The sequence below is a fragment of the Lepidochelys kempii genome, chromosome 8, assembly GCF_965140265.1.
Source record: "Lepidochelys kempii isolate rLepKem1 chromosome 8, rLepKem1.hap2, whole genome shotgun sequence".
NCBI lineage: Eukaryota > Metazoa > Chordata > Testudines > Cheloniidae > Lepidochelys > Lepidochelys kempii.
Genome location: NC_133263.1, coordinates 55,945,682 through 55,965,090, shown reverse-complemented (window position 1 = coordinate 55,965,090; position 19,409 = coordinate 55,945,682). Strand labels below are relative to the sequence as shown.

The window sequence follows — 19,409 nt, the reverse complement described above, 5'->3', positions numbered from 1 at the left end:
ATCAGGTTTCCAAAATTGTATGGAGGGCCAGTTAGGGGAGTCTGGGCCTCCCCATACAGCCAGGCATGGCCCAGCCCCCGACCCTATCCAACGCCCCCTGCTTCTCGCCCCCGATGGCTCCCCCTGGGACTCCTACCCCATCCACCACCCCCTGCTCCCTGTCCCCTGATCACCCCTGGACCCCTCACCCCTGACTATCCTCTGCTGCCCCATCCAACCCCTCCTCTCATTCCTGACTGCCCTCCTGGGACCTCTGCCCCCATTCAACCCCCCTGTTTCCCACCCTCTGACTGCCCTGACCCCTATCCACATTCCTGCCCCCTGACAACCCCCCCCAAACTCCCCTGCCCTCTATCCAACCACCCCGCTCCCTGCCCCCTTACCGCGCTGCCTGGAACACTGGTGGCTGGCGGCGCTACAGCTGCGCTGCCGAGCTGGGCCAGCCACGCACCGCGCAGCACAGAGCACCGGGTCAGGCAGCCGTGCCGCCCGGCTGGAGCCAGCCACGCCACCGCGCAGCTCAGAGCACCGGGTCAGGCAGCCGTGCCGCCCGGCTGGAGCCAGCCACGCCACCGCGCAGCACAGAGCACCGGGTCAGGCCGGGCTCTGCAGCTGCGCTGCCCCAGGAGCTCGCAGCCCCGCCGCCCAGAGCATTGCACCGCCGGCACAGTGAGCTGAGGCTGCGGGGGAGGGGGAACAGCAGGGGAGGGGCCGGGGGCTAGTCTCCCAGGGCCAGGAGCTCAGGGGCCGGGTAGAAGGGTTCCGCAGGCCAGATGTGGCCTGCGGGCTGTAGTTTGCCCACCTCTGTACTAATTCCATGTAAATGAATTGGGGATATGTTATAGGCTGAGACTACCATTTTTAAAATCTTTATTTTGATCTTTCTCTCTCATGTACCTTCCCCACCAGGCATATCAGAAGGGAGTCAGCCCTAAATATCGTATTCTTCCTGCAGGAGGCAAAGTACTGACCTTAGAAGAAGATTACAATTTGCTGTCTGATAAGCATTTTCCAGACCCAATTGGTAAGCATTGTCAAAAACTGAAATGCGATATTTCAACTTTTTTCCACAAAGTCTTGTTTTTAGACCTTGAGGCTATGTTTTAAGCAACGTAACAGAAGATGGGTGCTCCATGTTTTCCATTATCGAAACATAATTCCAGAAGACCACACACTACATGCTATTAATTAATGAATAAGTACTGGATACTTGTTGTCGTGCTGTCACTACAAAATAGTTTTGTGAACTGCACAAAGCAAAACCACAAGCAGACTAGAAAATACCTCTTCCATATTTTACTTATCCCCATCATTGGATGTCAGTTGTTTCCCTTTAAAGGCACTTGATTGGGTGTCCTACACACAAATAGAAGGGAAGTTGTTAATTGTAGATACAGTGGAGTCGCATCAGACACACATTTTACTTACGCGAATTCAACTATACGCGCTCAACAAAAAAAAAGAAAAATAACAATAACTTGCAGCAGTGGAGTCGATGGGAGAGTGCTCGGGGGTCAATTTATCGCGTCTAGACTAGATGCGATAAATTGATCCCTGCTGGATCGATCGCTGTCCACTGATCCGGTGAGCATCTCTCTGTGCTGAGTGTGATTCTAGTGTTTAAAGATACGTATTTTTCATACAACATGCCCCCTAAACACAAGCCAACTACTTCATCTGGTGCTCAACCGAAGAAACAGCGATCTGTTCCAATGCTGGAGGAAAAACTGGCTATGTTGGACTTATTGAGAGACGGTATGTCGGTCTCCAACATGGCACGTAAATATGGCTGCAACGAATCTAGCATCCGTGGCATCAAGATTCAAGAGAGAGAAATTCGTCAAGCTGTGGCATCGAGTGCTCCAATAACTGCTAAGGTGACGAGCCAGGTGTGTGATAAGACTTTAGTGAAGACTGAAAAGGCATTAAACTTATGGCTGGAAGACATGAACCATAAACGGGTGCCTATCAATGGCAACACGTTGCGAGAAAAGGCTCTTAGCCTCTATGCGCTGTTCAAACCTCCTGCCGAAGAGGAACAGCCTTCTGATGAGAAGAAATTCAAAGCCAGCCAGGGTTGGTTTAACAGTTTTAGGAACCGCTTCAACCTCCAAAACGTGCAGACTACTGGTGAAGCTGCATCTGCCAATGAAGAGGCAGCAAAAGCTTACCCTGAACAATTAAAGAAAATCATAGAAGAAAAGGGCTATCATCCGGAACAAATTTTTAATGCTGACGAGACTAGGCTCTTCTGGAAAAAAATGCGCAACCGCACTTACACTTCGAAATCAGAAAGACAAGCCCCTAGCTTCAAAGCAGCTAAAGACCGTGTGACTATGTTGTTTTGTGGCAATGCAGCTGGGCATTTAATAAAGCCAGGCTTGCTCTACAGGGCTGAAAATCCCCGTGCCCTAAAAGACAAGAACAAAAATCTCCTGCCTGTGTTCTGGCAATCAAATAAAAAGGCTTGGGTGACGGCAGGATTATTTCTGGATTGGTTCTACAGATGTTTCATTCCGGAGGCCAAGCAGTACCTTGAAGAGAAAGGACTTGACTTTAAAGTGTTGCTGATCATAGACAATGCTTCTGGCCATCCTGAGGCACTCCGGTTTGCGCATAACAACATTGAAGTAGTCTTTCTCCCTTTTTTATTCTTTCATTCTTCCGTCTCTCTCTCTTTTTAACTATACGTGATTTTCGCCTCACGTGCTGACTTTAGAACCTAACCCCTGTGTAAGATGCGACTCCACTGTAATAGCTCCACATTATTTTGTATTGCTTATACACCACAATGATTTTTCCTCCCATGAAAATGAAGAAAGCTCTAAATCTAAGGGGCCAGATGTGGATTGGAACAGCTGAGGAGGGGGATAAGGGACACAGGTGTCTTTCCATCACCTTTCTGACCTCTAAGTCTTTTCAGTGCTGCACTAACTTGTGACTGTTGGCCCAGGATTGCCAGAGGCAGCATGGTCCTGGAATACCTGCTAATATAAATAAATAATAATAGTAATCATACAGCAGCGTTAGGCCATCTGGGGACTCTTCTATACAAAGAGTTCCTAGCTGCCTTTTTCTGGCAGGTCTGTCCCCTTTGTGCCAGTCAAAGATCTGGCTTTGTGAGTTTAACATCTTTACTCCAAGCAAAGTCTCTAAAGAGACTGTAAATGGAATTCCCAGTTGCACACTGCGAAGCATAGATACAATGACTTTTATTCTACTTAACTATAAATGGAGTTCTACAATATCTGTGTGAACAATAAGCCAGTCTAGATGTTTTAAGGGACCTTCTTTGATCTGTCCAAGAGCACAGAATTCACAGAGCTTTTAGAAGATAGTGCATCAGGGCTTAAATGGAAGGAAAAGTGGGGGTAAGGAAATGCTTAAATGGAAGGAAAAGTGGGGGTAAGGAAATGCACACTCTTCCTTTTTGTTAAATATAATTTGATCAATACATTATACAGAGGAGACAGTAGGGAAAGAAATGAGAATTCCCCATGCTTAATTTTTTTTTACCATGAAAGCCCTGCTGCCTACCTTTCATAATCCATCTAAAATTATGATTCTCCAAGGTGCCTAAACTTTGCCCATTTGAGGACTGTATCTAAGTTGAATACAAACAAATGCCTCTGTAATATGGAAGTGCCACCTGCAGAGATTGCAGGTCCAGGCATGCAATGCTGCAACCTGATCTGAATGACCATTTTCTTGGATCAAGAAGACGTGTACTTTTCCTAGGACAGACCTCCATGATAAAGAAGAAATATTATTTGAGAACCTTAATGGATTTATTTCTCCTATAGCTTTAATCACAAGGTAAAAATGTTTTTTAAACTGGCCGGAAAAGCCCAGAAACTTGTTTTAAACCAGATATTTCTATTTATGTATGTATGTATGTATTTATTTATTTAGCTTCTAGTGAGAAGGAAAATGCCCAGGCATTTGTTCTCCTGCCAAAAGAGTTTCCAGTTTACCTGTGGCAGCCCTACCTCAGACACAGCTACTACTGTTTTGAGGATCCAGAAGCTCAGAAACAATTTAGTGCAGTGCTGAACGACTGTGTCAGACACTTAAACCAAGGTAAGTACAACAATGGCTTCCTGTTGTGTACCCTTACTTGTGGTTAAGCCTGATTAGCCTACTGTAAGATCCATCTTGTGGAAAAATAAAATATTATGGGAGTCCCATTCTCTTCTCGGAGGTGCTTCCTTGTAAGTGCCTTGAGTAAAACCTATATTAATGTAGATCATTTTCTTTCAGTGCTACAGCTAAATCTGGTTTAAGTTAAGCTATATTTTAGCAAGTACAAGCACGTTACATTTTAATAGGATTCAAGTAGTTATTCAACATGGCTTTTAATAGTTTAGTGTGCTTGGATGCAAAACACGTTAGCCTCTTTGAAATGGTGTTCCAATCCCTCATGGGAATTTAAAACCTGTACCATAAAATAAAACCATCCAAAGAGTTTATTGGACTCCTACTGTATTATGTATACATGGTCTACTGGACATATGATGTATGCTGGCAGCAAGATGAGAATCTGATGCATGCTATTTAACAGTGTTTTAACACTATAAACATTTTTGCTCAAATGTTATAGAAATCATATGTTAGTGATCATATTGAGATAATTATGGTGCATCAATGATGGTTAGAATTTGTTTTCTTTGGGGGAAGCTCACCCTTCCGCTGATGGCAGTGCAAGGGCTATGCACCAATTAAGACCTCCCGGTAGAACCTGAGTGGTGCATTCACTCTCTGATTTTTCTCAATACTTGGGACTAAAAGGCTTTTTTAAAACTATGAGTTCACTATGAGTATAATTGGTGGGAGTATTTTTTTACATTGACTTCAGTGGGAGCAGAATCAATACCTGCAAAAAAGAAATGATTTAAAATCTTCGAGATAGCTGTACTGAGGTGGGTATCCAAAGGGAGTGAGTGCCACATCCAAAGGATTACTATATCAAATGCTTGTTTACTTGTTGTTCTAGGTTGTAAAGATAAAACCCCGGGAAGATGGCTGGGGCCAAAGCACAGATAATGGTCAGAGCAAGACTTAATGAATAATGATCAAATATAGGCAGATCCCTCACTGTCCAAAAACTAAACTGGATTACCTTAAAACGTAGCAACTGCTCTCTTAAAATAGGCAGCCACTGAAGAGAAAATAGGGTCCACATTTGTCTATAGGGCCTTTATTGCATCATGCCTGAAAGTTCTCTCTTGAAAGTTGTGCTTGCTTTGCAATTACAACAAAAGTAAAATGTTGGCTGGTTTACAGTGAGGTGTCAGTTGAGGATACTTCTTAAAGGCTTGCTGAAAAGATGAAGAAGTCCTGACCTCATCAGTTTCATAAGGAGTTCTTAGAGCTGCTAATGGTTTTCATAGGGCAATATTAAGAGGTTTCAGTATTGTCCAGGGGTCGGCAACCTTTCAGAAGTGGTGTGCCGAGTCTTCATTTATTCACTCTAGTTTAAGGTTTTGAGTACCAGTAATACATTTTAACGTTTTTAGAAGGTCTCTTTCTGTAAGTCTATAATACATAACGAAACTATTGTTGTACGTAAAGTAAATAAGGTTTTTAGAATGTTTAAGAAACTTCATTTAAAATTAAATTAAAATGCAGAGCCCCCGGACCAGTGGCAGGATCCGGGCAGTGTGAGTGCCACTGAATCAGCTCACATGCTGCCTTTGGCACGCGTGCCATAGGTTGCCTACCCCTGGTATAGTCACTATTGAAAAATTTCAGCATTTAACAGCTTCCATGTAGTGCTATTGAAGACCTCAGTATTTCTATATATTTAAGATGAGAAATAGCGGCAGTATCTCAGCTACCACTGTTTGGTAATGGTTGGTAAAAGTCTAAATTCTAGTGGTGAATGTATGTGAAGTTTCCACTGCATAAACATTGGCTGAAGGTACAATATTATTGATTTATTTTTTCTGCAGGAACCCTTCTGAAAATATTAGGGTATTGCATGTTAATGATCCAAAATACTGCAGCTTACAGGAACAATTACGCACTGGGTTTTTTGGGGGGCCATTAGTGCACAATACTGCAGATATTTTCTCATGAGAAAACTTTCCAACCTCCAGAGCAGAGGCTGTCATTCCCTCTCCAAATGAGTTTTGACCGTTAGTATCTAAAGAAATGACCAAGGGACAAAAATGTTCATTTAACAGCAAAAGACAGCTTCATTCCTGTCTTCATTCAAGGCTCAGTCCCACTTCTCACTTACTGAGATGTATATTGCAACGTGTTTAACTGATTTTTTTAAGATACGCAACTGTTTGCACCCATGAACTCAATGGTGGTCATAGGCAGATGCTACCTTTGCAGTCACATAAACCCATGAACACCAGGGGGCTACATGCCTCACCAGTAAATAGATGTCATGGATTCTCTCAGGGTTCTGCAGCCTTCCTCTAGGGACCAGGTGTGGGTGGTCAGGCCTAATGGTCAGAGTCAGGAGCATGGAACCTAAGCTGGGGTCAGACCGAGGTGCCAACTCAAGGGTCAGAGATGGAGACACAGTCAGGTACCAAGCCAGGGGTCAGAGCTGAAGTCAGCATCCAGGGTAGGTTATAGGAGCAGGGACCTGGAGCAAGGCAGGAAAGCAGGAACCGGGAACAGACCAGGTCTGGGATGAGGAGGGCAGGAATGGACAGGAACAGGCTGGGAGTCAGGGTTGAGGAGTCAGGCAAATAAGCAGGGTCCATAGCACCAGCTAGTCAGGGATTCACCTAGTTGCTCAGACAACTTCCTGTGCCTCTTTCAGGTTTAAGTAGTGCATCTCAGCCAATCCGTGGGGCTGGATTTCTCCCCAACTCAGGAGCTTCATGGCTGGGGCCCTTTGTGAGCTAGAGCTTTGGTAGCCCCCTTTTCTACTGGTTCAGGTGAGCTGCTGAGTGGCAGCCCCAGTGTGAACATTGCCTGGGGATCTAGGGTTCAAGGCCTATGATCCCTCGTACCTCCTTTCTCTTCCTTCCTTGCTCATTTGCAAGCTAGTACCAGATTTAGTAAGACACAAGCAAGAGATTTTTCTCTATTCTTTGGTTACCTTGTACAGATCTGGATAAGCTGCACTTCTCTACACAGGTGTAGATATATTAGTGGCTAAAAGCCTAAAGTAGAGACAACCTCAGTCACAGGAAGCATAAAGATTTACCAAATTAGGGCCAGTTTTATATATGTGAAAGGCCTCTGTTTCAGAGGAACACGTATGCTCTTAGCACTTTCAAGTGTCTTGAAACTATAAAGCTTCAACAAATATTCCATGTATAGCTGCCATCTGAAGCCAATTTCCCACAGCATTCTTAAAAGGAAAGTTTCCCCTTGTGGTTTATAATTCTGATTAGTCTGCTCTTTTAGCTGTGATCATACAATACAAAAGTGCTCCAAACTAAAAAGCAATACTTTGGTTCTACAGCGAGTTACAGAATTCACAATAGGGATAGAATCATGTTTTCCTGGCACTGTGTAAGTCGTCTGTGACTTGGATCTTTGTAAGTTTTTGGATTTTGTTTTCCTTCTTATTGCACAAGTATTAACAGACTTGACAGGGCTTTTGGCAGCCTCCATTCTTAACTTAAGTTCACCACGTGCTTTAGGGGACAATCCTGCACTGGCAGATGATGGGAGTAGGTTACCCAATAGGTCTTTTCCATCTTAATGTGTGTGATTCAGTGTTTTATTATATTTCTCACATTTCAGCTGTTGCTGATATATGTGCCTGATCCATGATTTCTTGCTTGCCTCTCTCCTCTTTCCTGAGGTCAGGCTTTTATCTGATACAAGATTTTTAATGAACACCAAGGCATTTTTACCAAGGCACCTTACATCTGGTTTATTCCCACTCAAGAAACGTATTTGCTAAAAGCAAATCAGAATAAAACATATCATTATTCCAGTAGAAGAGCCCAAACATTAAAAACTAAGTAAATTGTAAGCTAATGTTACATAATTCTTATAATCTTACATGCAGTTCCTTGTGAACACATCATTAACAGAAAATGTTGCACTGACCAGCACCCAAAGAACCTTAACTCTTCCCTTCGAGAAAACATTCCTAACAGTTATTTGTGGGAAGAATATTGGTTTATATGCTTTCTCTCTTCTTTGGAAGTCACGGAATCCGTGACTTCCATGACCTCTGTGACTAAATCACAGCCTTAACAATGACTCACTTAAAGTACTGGACATCAGAATGTCTTTTACTAAGATAAGGAGCATTAGTCAAGGCACCATTCTCCCCAAATCTTCTCAAAAAGTGCTAGGTAGCTTTAACTTTTGCCAGGAGAGCTGTTAGAAAATGGCACCAGGTATCTAGATGCAATGTGTTATCTGAAATTGCCATGCTATTTTCCTGCAAAATGCCATTGGGAATTCTAAAATGAGTTTATAATGCTGTTTTATAGGTGAAAATTCTGTAGTTTGCTTTCTGAAATATTTGTTTTCTTCCAAGACACAAAGTTAATTCCTTCATGCACACTGTTTCTTGTAGAGTGTGGAGCTTCAGTGAGTCAGCATGTCGTCTTGACAAGGGAGTGCTGCTGGATTTCCTTTTCTAAACTGTTTTAACTGTTTCAGCTTTGTTTAATTTTTTTGGTCAGAATTCATAGAATCCAAGGAATAATTACAGTGGGATTTACTGATCACTGTTTCTAGATATGAATCAGCTCAATAGATCATGTTTTCTCTTCCAAAAACCAATTCCTATTGGTGCTGGTGTGTTTGCCCTTCATTTATGCTGATCCATGAGGCTTTCAGGTGATGTGGATCAAGCCTGGTGTTCACTAGGAAATTTGGTTAGTATAACTAGGTCGCTCAGGGCTGTGGAAAATCCATGCCCGTGAGCAACACAGTTAAACTGACCTAACCCCTGATGTAGACAGCACTAGGCTGGCTGGAGAATTCTCCCATCAACCTAGCTACAGCCTCTTGGGGACATGGAGTACTTAAACCAATGGGAGAACTTCTCCCATCGGCATAGGTAACATTTTCACTGAAGCACTACAGCAGCACAGCTGCAGTGGTACAGCATTGTAAGTGTAGACAAGCACTCAGATTTGAAGTAATCTGATTTTCTTCGTTATCAGTGGTTTGGTTACAACTTTTGCACCTTTTCTGAGTCCAATTCAGCTGCAGTTAAAGAATATTTAAAAATGTTGGGAGTGACTGAACCAGTCAGAACCAGCCATAGTACCAAATAAAACCCCCACTTCAGAACTTGCTGTATGCTTTGCTTTTTTGAAGCAGTCTCCTTTGGCAAATTCAAAACTGTTTGAGAAATATGAGTGTAGTAATCACTCAGCGGTAGGGATCAAAATGGGAGTTGCCCAACTAGATCTTTATAACACAGATCTACTTTGTCAGCTTTCTGGATACATCAGGTTTTATTGTGAGGGCAAATCAAATGCAACTTGATGTTAAGCTATACTTGCTTTCACTTCTCTTTTTTTAGTTGTTTTTTGGAACCAGTATATTTCAAAGTCTGTGTCATACTCTTTCTAGTTCCTTTTCCCCACTGCTAATTGAAGTCTCTGGCAAAAGTGACAAATGTCTGATTGGCTTCACCGGTGCAGAATAAATCTCTGTAGCACCAGTTGGTGTGGGAGAGTGGTCAAGGTAAACAGGGCCGTCCCTAGCTATTTTGGTGCCCTATGCAGCCCCCCCCGGGGGGGCTGTGTGGGGCCCCAGGCCTCCACAGGGGGGAGTGGAGGGGGCTGGCCCAAGGCCTCTGCAGGCGGGGGACAGGGGTAGTGGGGGTAGTGGCGGCTGGCGCTCCGGGGCCCTTTAACTCCCCACCAGAGCCCCGCTGCCGCTACCCCAGGGCTTTAAATTGCTGTCTGGGAAAGCCAGTCCCGGTACGGTGCACCTGCTCTTGCCGGTACGCTGTACCAGGGCGTACCGGCTTACTTTTACCTCTGCTCACCAGTAGTTTGAAAGAGGTGGTAGGCTGACTTTAAATTATATTGGTACAATGCCACAAACATGCAAAAAACTCCCTCTACCACCATATCTTTCCTTGTTCCACCAACAGTTTAATAACTAAGGAATGCAGTGGCTTCTTGGGTAAGGTTGCCACCTTTCTAATGGCTGGTAATTGGACCCTGGAGGTCCTGCCCTATGCTTCACCTTTTTCCCCCAAGGCCACACCTCTGCTCTGCTTCTTCCCCTAGGCCCTGTCCCCTTCTCTACCTCCTCTCCCCAGGTCCTGCCACGCTCCACCTCTCTTTTCCACCCCCTTTGGCAGTTGACATTTCACAAACGAAACCTAGACTTTAAATCAGTTAAGTGTTGCAGTGATGAATGCTGCAACACCTAAATACTTTTAAAAATCTGGGCCTAAGGGCTTAATTGAAGCCCACTGAAATTAATGGGAGTCTTTGTGTTGACTTCAGTGGGCACTGGATCAGGTGCTAAACGAATAATGTATCAGGATTAATTTCACCTTCAAAATATTCTCAAGTGAAACAAATGGCTTTGTATACTATGAAAGAGGATTTCTAAAGGAGTTAACGAAATATGACACACAGGTCAACCACAAAACATACTTTACAAAGGAGGCTTTTTCAAAGCCAACAAATTTATCAGAGTAATATTAGGGGGACAGAGTAAAATGGCATAATGGTGAGTCTTGAGAAATTAAGACAGTAATTCTTGGCCTCTTCCCTCTTTTGAGATTTGGTGAATCAGATCAAATTTAACCTTAGAGGCTTTGTTCCTCACTAAGAAGGCATAAAAGTCAGTATCGTCGTTTCAGGGAAGGTATAGTCAAAATGCACTGGAGAAGAAACATTATATTCTGGTTGCAATATTACACAATTATGTCTACTTCATTATTTTCATTCCTTATTTTATATGGCACTCAGAATATTTTCCCAGGATCACTGCATTTATTTTTTTCTTTAAGCAACATTGAAATGAAACACTATTTTTTTCTAGATTTAATTCACATAGAGTTTTTTGTTTTTGTTTCAAAAGTACAAATGAGCTGGGCAAAAGATAGTAGTCATGTGAGAGATTCGGGATCAGGATTGACCTGGGGACTCTCACTCCTTGACCTAGTTGAGGTTGGAGAATGTTAACGTTACACTGAATGCAGGAGTAAAACAGTTCTAATTTTAGTGAATGTATAGCTTCACTCAAGACTTGCAAAATCGCCCACTTGAGAATTTGTGATAAATAACTGATTCAGAAACAAAATGATAGTATTGGTTAATAAACTTGTGTCCTAATATGCGGTGGTGGTGTAGCCATGTTGCTCCCAGGCATTAAAAAGTCAAAATAGGTGAGACAATATTTTTTATTGGACCAACTTCTGTTGGTGAGAGAGGCACGGTTTCGTGTGCACAGAGCTCTTGCTTTTGAGCTTACACAGAGCTCTTCTTCAGCTAGCCTGAAGAAGAGCTCTGTGTAAGCTCAAACACTTGTCTCTCACCAACAGAAGTTAGTTCATTAAAAGAATACTTCTTCACCCACTTTGTCTGTCTTGTATCCTATCATAAATATAAAGGGAAGGGTAAACCCCTTTAAAATCCCTCCTGGCCAGAGGAAAACTCCTCTCACCTGTAAAGGGTTAAGAAGCTAAAGGTAACCTCGCTGGCACCTGACCAAAATGACCAATGAGGAGACAAGATACTTTCAAAAGCTGGGAGGAGGGAGAGAAACAAAGGGTCTCTGTCTGTCTATATGCTGCTTTTGTCGGGGATAGAACAGGAATGGAGTCTCAGAACTTTTAGTAAGTAATCTAGCTAGGTATGCGTTAGATTATGATTTCTTTAAATGGCTGAGAAAAGAATTGTGCTGAATAGAATAACTATTTCTGTCTGTGTATCTTTTTTGTAACTTAAGGTTTTGCCTAGAGGGATTCTCTATGTTTTTGAATCTAATTACCCTGTAAGGTATCTACCATCCTGATTTTACAGAGGGGATTTCTTTACTTCTATTTACTCCTATTTTTAAAAGTCTTCTTGTAAGAAAACTGAATGCTTTTTCATTGTTCTCAGATCCAAGGGTTTGGGTCTGTGGTCACCTATGCAAATTGGTGAGGCTTTTTATCCAACATTTCTCAGGAAAGGGGGGGGTGCAAGTGTTGGGAGGATTGTTCACTGTTCTTAAGATCCAAGGGTCTGGGTCTGTAGTCACCTAGGCAAATTGGTGAGGCTTTTTACCAAACCTTGTCCAGGAAGTGGTGTGCAAGGTTTTGGGAAGTATTTCGGGGGGAAAGACGTTTGCAAACAGCTCTTCCCCAGTAACCAGTATTTGTTTGGTGGTGGTAGCGGCCAATCCAAGGACAAAGGGTGGAATATTTTGTACCTTGGGGAAGTTTTTGACCTAAGCTGGTAAAGATAAGCTTAGGAGGTTTTCATGCAGGTCCCCACATCTGTACCCTAGCGTTCAGAGTAGGGGAGAAACCTTGAGACCTAATACTCATTTGTCATTGATTGGCCTGACACAACTGACAGCAGAAAGGAGAACTATTTGACTACTAATATGATGTTATGTGGTTTTAACTTTCCCAGTGTACATTTTGGATTGTGGATGGAGGAAGAAGTTGATAACCACCATTTACTAATTAAAAGCAAATCGTTCCAAGGCTACACGGAACTTAGATCTCTATCACAGTTGCACCTTTTCCTTGCAGTTTTGAAAGAGGCTGCTCTTCCGTTAAAACCACTATTTTACTAGTCCATTGCTGGACCTTCTCCTGTTCTGTGAGAAATCACTTGCTATTGTGGTGCACTTCATGTTATTAAAAATGGAAAAAAAACCTGTACACTCAGTGCTGGTATCTAAAGAAGTCTGACTGAGGGGGGAAAAAAGCTGTTAGTGTAATTCTGAGAGACTCAAAAGTTAGGGCAGACCCTTCAAGATTTAATATTCCCATAGCAGACATGATACAGCTCATCTTGATCATCATCATCATGACACAGGAAACCCAATGACTTTCAAAAACACATACCAGTGTCTAGCATTTGACCCTACTTGACAAGATATAAAGAAATATGATTTGATAAGATTAAAGTGCAGTGGAGCTGAATGTACTCTGACTGCTGTGTAGGGAATGTTCATGTACTGGCCAAAATTTGGGAGCAGGGGGAGGGGAGATAAGATGATCTCAGATTTTTTCCATTACAAACCTCTACAGTTCCCATATATTCGATCTGTTTTTCCTCTGAGTAATTACTCAGGCTGGCAGGTGTTTTTCCTCATTTATTTCTGTTTGTCTTAAGTTACATGTTTTTAATTCCTATAATATGCCTCAGCATCTCCTGGGACATAATACAAGATAATGATTTAAACTGTCACTTCAGTCAGGGTTGTAAACAGGAGATATTTAAAGGCTGTGTTGTATGATAAGTGGGCTAGGTCAGGAGAAATGCTGACTTTCCCCAAACATTTTCTTCTCTTTCCCTACTGCTTTCTGCACATCTCAGACTTTCATCCCTTTCCTACCCCTTTCCTCCAAGAGCACGCTCCATCCTTCTCAAAAGCTTCTTATGTACAACACATGATCACCCATGTATAATGCAAAATAGTTAAGTGTCCAGAATGACTTTGGAAAGTATTTTGGAGTCCTTATGCTGCAAACAAGGCAATGTTTCCTGGCAAGAACAGCTGAAGAGCGGAATTTTCATGTTGCTTCTGTTAAGTGAAATGATCCAGAAGACATTAGTAAGGAAATTTTAAAAAGCCCATAGTGTGTTTAAAGCCACAATCTAGGATTCTGTGTGTGGATAAAGACCAAGAATAAGACTGATTTAATGCTTCCTGTTTTTGTTGCTCTGCAACATCAATTAGTTCAAAGTACATTAGGATTTGTTTTTGCTTTCCCTCTGACTTTCCTGGTTAAGTGGGAGGTGTACTCCTTCTGAAAGGTCAAGACTCAAGACTATTAACGTGCATAAAACTCACATTGTGATTACATTCTGCCTACTTGACCCTAATATGTTGGAATTTATTTCTTCTGTCTTCAAACTATTACGAGGTATGGTGCACTGCCAAAAAAACTGCCATATTCTACCTGAGAGGTGGCCGTATTTCAATGGCTGGTGAAATTATTCCCCTGTGTATATGTCTGGCTATATCCAGGCTAAAAATTCATAACTTTCAGTGGGAGCCATGTGCATGTCTGTAACTGGAATATGGCAACTAGGTAGTAAAAACATTTTGAGATCCTTTGGGATGAAAGGCATTGTGTAAATGTAAGACTTTATTCTATAGGTATATAACATATTAGTGTTTTTACTCTGAAACACAAAGGCAGTGCTCCCAAGTGCTGGGAGTAACTTGGCATCTCTCTAGGATAGTGAAGTCCAATAAATGCGTGCTTTGTTGTTCTCTGCAGGAACTTGCATTACAAGGCTTCATTTGCTATAAATACAGCATGTTATATGTTATTGCAGGGCTGTATCCTGTTTGGAAGTGACCTCATCTAGTTTCTGTTAGTGGTTAGTGGTCTTTTACCACATGATCTATGAATAATGTGATAGTGTATTGCCATTAGAAAAACATCAGCATTGTATTATTGATGCTTCATGTATCCAAACCACTCTGCTTCATTACTATTTCATGTACTATATGCTGGGTAATAGCATGAGAGCGAGAGAACTCAGTGTTTCTAAAACTAAACTCTTTATGAAGAGAAATATTTACAGAGATGCTGCAACTGCAACTAGTGTTGAAACCATGTGCAAACATGGCTTTCTGGTACTTCCTTCAAACTCTTCCCTCCTGCATATTGTGCTGCTCCTGCCAAGTTCCATACAGGTTGCTACATCTTTCCTTATAACAATTGTTGTTGTGTCTTTTGTGCAAGCATTTGCTGACTTGCTGGGGCCAGAGGTTACTTGTACATAGCTCAGTGTAGGGACATGGTCTTTACCATAAGCCCGTTGCAGCCTGTTAGGCCTCACAGTCTGTCAAGTGTTGGTCCTTGAACCAGTCTCCCACCTTTTCTTTGTGTTTTTGCAGGTGATGGGGGACTTGCTTCAACCCTGTTGCTGCCTTTATTCCGTTGGATGGTTGTCAGGGCCTGGGGGTGCAATCCAGACCAGTAATGTGTTGTGTCACCACTTGCCCAGCAACCCTGCGTGCCAAGTTACAATGCTTTGCTGCTGATGCTCCCAGCCAGCATACTAGCATGTAGGTCACAACCTGAGTTACTTCTTTTAGTAGTATGTCTATGGTGCTCCACTTCAGGTGCACATGTGCCTTTTGAGACACTGATCAGAGATTTTCAATTAGTGTCTGTTTGGCCTGTGCATGCACCCTGTGCCTCCTTGTGATGGACATCAAGGCTCTATATGGCTGAACAAGAGAAGCTCCCTTAATTCCTTCTCAACTGCCTCTGCCTGAGATGGAGCCCTAGCATGTCTGCCTTGAACATGCCAGGGCTTTTCTATTTTTCTACAGTGGTTAAGATAGCTAGCTAGCTTCAAATGCTGCCTCCCCTGCCAAGAGGCTATACCTGTGAGCATGGCCACTCTAAGTGGGTCCATTGCCTGGGGGAGTCCCACATCTCCCAGAAGTGCAGTTTCTGCCTGGCCGTCAAGACCAGGGCAAGGAAGAATAGAGAGATTAAACTCAGACTGCTGAAGATGAAATGCTTTGGTCAACTTCTGAGTCAGTGACCAAGGCCCCCCCTCTGCCCCACTCCCTGTACATCTACCTCAGTGCAGTCTTCCCCTAAGTAAAGGAAGACTTTGGATGCTTTAGGAAAGGCTTCCAAAAAGAGACGTATGGACTCTCACCTTAAGGAGCCAGCTCCAAATAAGTCCGTCACTGTTGAGATTTACAGTCTCCAAAGCCTCAACCTCTCAACTCGTTACCATTGAGTTGGAGGACTCCTCTGCCAGTACCGGTCGGGGCGCAAAGTCCTGGAGCTTGAAGTACCCTCTGTCAGCAAAAAGGTCGAGCACAGGCATTTGGGACTGGCGGGTTTGAGCTCAGCCCTGCTGTCGGTACCTGTGCATTCAGCCCAGCCATTGGTACCTATGCCTTCAGCACCCTTGGCACCAAGCAAGCAATGGAGCCAGACATCAATGATACTGTTGGCTTCTGCAACCATGTCCTCAGCTTCTGTGTCAGTGCCAATCCCCTTCTTGGTACCATAAGAATGTAGATATACAAAGGACCTCTCGATAATGGATGAAATGGAGTCCTTTCTTCTTATGGGTAAGAAGCGTCTCTCGATACTGAGACCCTGATCTCTGGGGTATGGGGAGCCCACCGCAGTGCCCTCATGATTCAGGGTAGATGTACAACTCAGGAAACTAGTCTCTGCATCAATCTGTTGGAGCTCAGGGCTGTCAGGAGCACTTGCCTTCATTACTACCTCTCATTTGGGTCAAATCAATCAGGGTCATGATGGATAATCTATCCTGCATGTTCTATATCATCAAGCAGGGAGAAGCAAGATTCCCCTCCCTGTGTGCCAAAGTCATGAAACTATGGAACTGGTGCATAGTTCATCAGATCCAAATTTCAGCTTACCTCCCAGGCATTCAGAACACCACAGCCGATGTCCTCAGCAGGCACTTCTCACAAGGCTATGAATAGGAGCTAGACACTCAAATTCTCCACAGTATATTCCAAAGATTGGGACTGCCATAGGTGAAGCTCTTTTCCACTTCCAGGAACAGGAAATGCCCTCTTTTCCCTCCAAAAGGGGGTCTGCGCTGCCATTCCTTGGTAGATTTCTTTCCTCCAGTTCCTCTGATACTCAGGGTGATGAACAAGATCAGACAGGATGGGGCCAAAGTTATCCTTATAGTGCCAGTCTGGCTGAGACAAGCCTTGTACCCTTACCTGCTTCACCTATGTATCCAACCATAGCTCAAGCTCCCTATCATTCCCCATCTCCTGTCGTGTGCTTCATCCCAACCTAGTGGTTATCTACCTAAGGGTTTCTTCATGGTTCACAGGGTCAGAATCCTCCTGTTCTACAGAAGTTGGGGCAAAAGACATATCTGGCTTCAAGACTAAGCTTGATAAATTTATGGAGGGGATGGTATGATGGGATAGCCTAATTCTGGCAATTAATTGATCTTTGACTATTAGCGGTAAATATGCCCAATGGCCTGTGATGGGATGTTAAATGGGGTGGGATCTGAGTTACTACAGAGAATTCTTTCCTGGGTGTCTGGCTGGTGAGTCTTGCCCACATGCTCAGGGTTCAGCTGATCGCCATATTTGGGGTTGGGAAGGAATTTTTCTCCAGGGCAGATTGACAGAGACCCTGGGTGTTTTTCGCCTTCCTCTGCAGTGTGGGGCACGGATCATTTGCTGGAGGATTCTCTGCACCTTGAAGTCTTTAAACCACAATTTGAGGACTTCAGTAGCTCAGACATAGGTTAGGGGCTTGATACAGGAGTGCGTGGGTGAGATTCTATGGCCTGCGTTGTGCAGGAGGTCAGACTAGACTATCATAATGGTCCCTTCTGACCTTAAGGTCTATGATTCTAGGTGTTACTGAATAGTAGAAAGAAGTCAATCCACAATACTTACCTAAAGAAATGGAAGAGATTCTTCCACTGGTGTTGTCATCGCTGCCTCCTGCCTGATTTGATGCCATTTTCAGTCACCCTGAATTATTTGTTCGAAATTGGGGTTTTCAGTTAGTTCAGTTAAGGTCCATTTGGCTGCAATATCAGCCTTTCATCCTCCAGTACAAGGATTCTTCATATTTGCTCCCCCAGTATTATCTAGGTTTATTAAAGGTTTGGGGAATCTCTACCTGCAGATTAGATACCCCACCCCAATCTGGGACCTCAATCTGGTACTCAGTTACCTTGAGACCTCCATTTGAACCAACGGCAACCTGTTCTCTGCTCCATGTGTCTATGAAGATGGCCTTTGTAGTAACCATCATGTTAGCCCATAGCTTCAGGGAGACTGGAGCCTTGATGACAGACTCCCCACTTTATGGTAATCTACAAGGACAAGGTCTCTTTATGTCCCCACCCTAAATTCTTACCTAGGGTTTTATTAGAGTTCCACTATAATCAATCCATTAATCTACCTGTTTCCCATCCCCCCCACAACCCCCCAAGCCACATACTTCGCTGTAGGAGTTCTGTTTCCGTACCCTGGATGTTTGAAGGTGTTTGCTTTCTACTTAGATGGGGCCAAGCAATTTAGAAAGTCACCTAGGCTGTTCATCTCCTTTGCAGATAGATCCAAGAGGTTCATGATCTCTGCTCTGAGACTATCAAGATAGATATCTGGGTGTATTATTATTTGTTACGATGCTGCAGGCATTCATTCCCTCCAGAGGGTGATAGCACATTTGACCAGATCACAGGCAACATCTATGGTGTTACTTAAAAGTGTGCTAGTATCTGAGATATATGCAGGGCCACTACATGGGCTTCAATATATACATTTTCTAAACATTACGCCCTGATCCATGCTGTCGGATCCAATTCAGCACTTGGTTATGCAGCACTATCTTCAGTTCTGGACTCTGTTCCAAAGCTCCCTCCTCCATCTGGGGATACTGCTTGGAAGTCACCTGAAGTGGTGCACCCATAGGGACACAACTCAAAGAAGAAGAAGGGGTTACTCACTTTGTGCAGCAACTAAGGTTCTTCGAGATGTGTCCCCCCTATGGGTGCACCACTACCTGCCATCCTTCCCCTCTGCTTTGGACTGTTCCCTAGGGAACATTTGGGTAGAGAAGAAGGTGAGTGCGGTTCATCCATACACACCCAGTGGTGAGCTGGAGCTGGTTCACACCGGTTCGCTGGAACCGGTTGTTAAATTTAGAAGCCCTTTTAGAACCGGTTGTCCGGCATTCTAAAAGGGCTTCTAAATTTAACAACTGGCCAAAAGTGGCGCCTTAGGCACCGACTTCGTGGGTGCTCCGGGGCTGGAGCCCCCACGGGGAGAATTTGGTGGGTGCAGAGTACCCACCAGCAGCTCCCCGCCTGGCCCCAGCTCACCTCTGCTCCATCTCCTCCCCGAATGCGCTGCTCCACTCTGCTTCCCCCCCTGCCCCAGTTTCCCACAAATCAGCTGTTCGCGTGGGAAGCCTGGGAGGGCTGAGAAGCAAGCAGCGGCTTTGTGCTCAGGTCCAGGGAGGCGGAGTGGAGGTGAGCGGGCGGGGGGGAGCACAAGGAGGGCTGCCCACTCTGCAGCAGGTAACCTGGGGGGGTTGCGCGCACAGGGGAATCGCTCCCCGCCCCAGTTTGCCTCCGCCTCCCTGGGCCTGAGTGTGAAACCGCTGCCTGCTTATCAGCCCTCCCAGGCTTCCCACGCAAACAGCTGATTCGGGGAGTGGGGGCGGACAAGCAGAGCAGGGTGGCGCGTTCAGCGGTGGAGGCAGAGCAAAGGTGAGCTGGGGCCAGGCACGGGGCAGGGAGCTGTCGGTGAATGCTCTGCACCCACCATATTTTTCC

General features: G+C 44.1%; 1 protein-coding gene across 1 annotated transcript in view; it reads left to right on the top strand.

The window, feature by feature from the left end:
• Positions 1 to 19,409, top strand: part of NIBAN1 (niban apoptosis regulator 1) — a 127,407-nt gene that overhangs the window by 68,928 nt on the left and 39,070 nt on the right. Inside the window, exons 4-5 of the mRNA XM_073356667.1 lie at positions 910 to 1,024; positions 3,913 to 4,080. Of these exons, the coding sequence (XP_073212768.1) occupies positions 910 to 1,024; positions 3,913 to 4,080 (283 nt within the window). The remainder of the gene's footprint in view (positions 1 to 909; positions 1,025 to 3,912; positions 4,081 to 19,409) is intronic.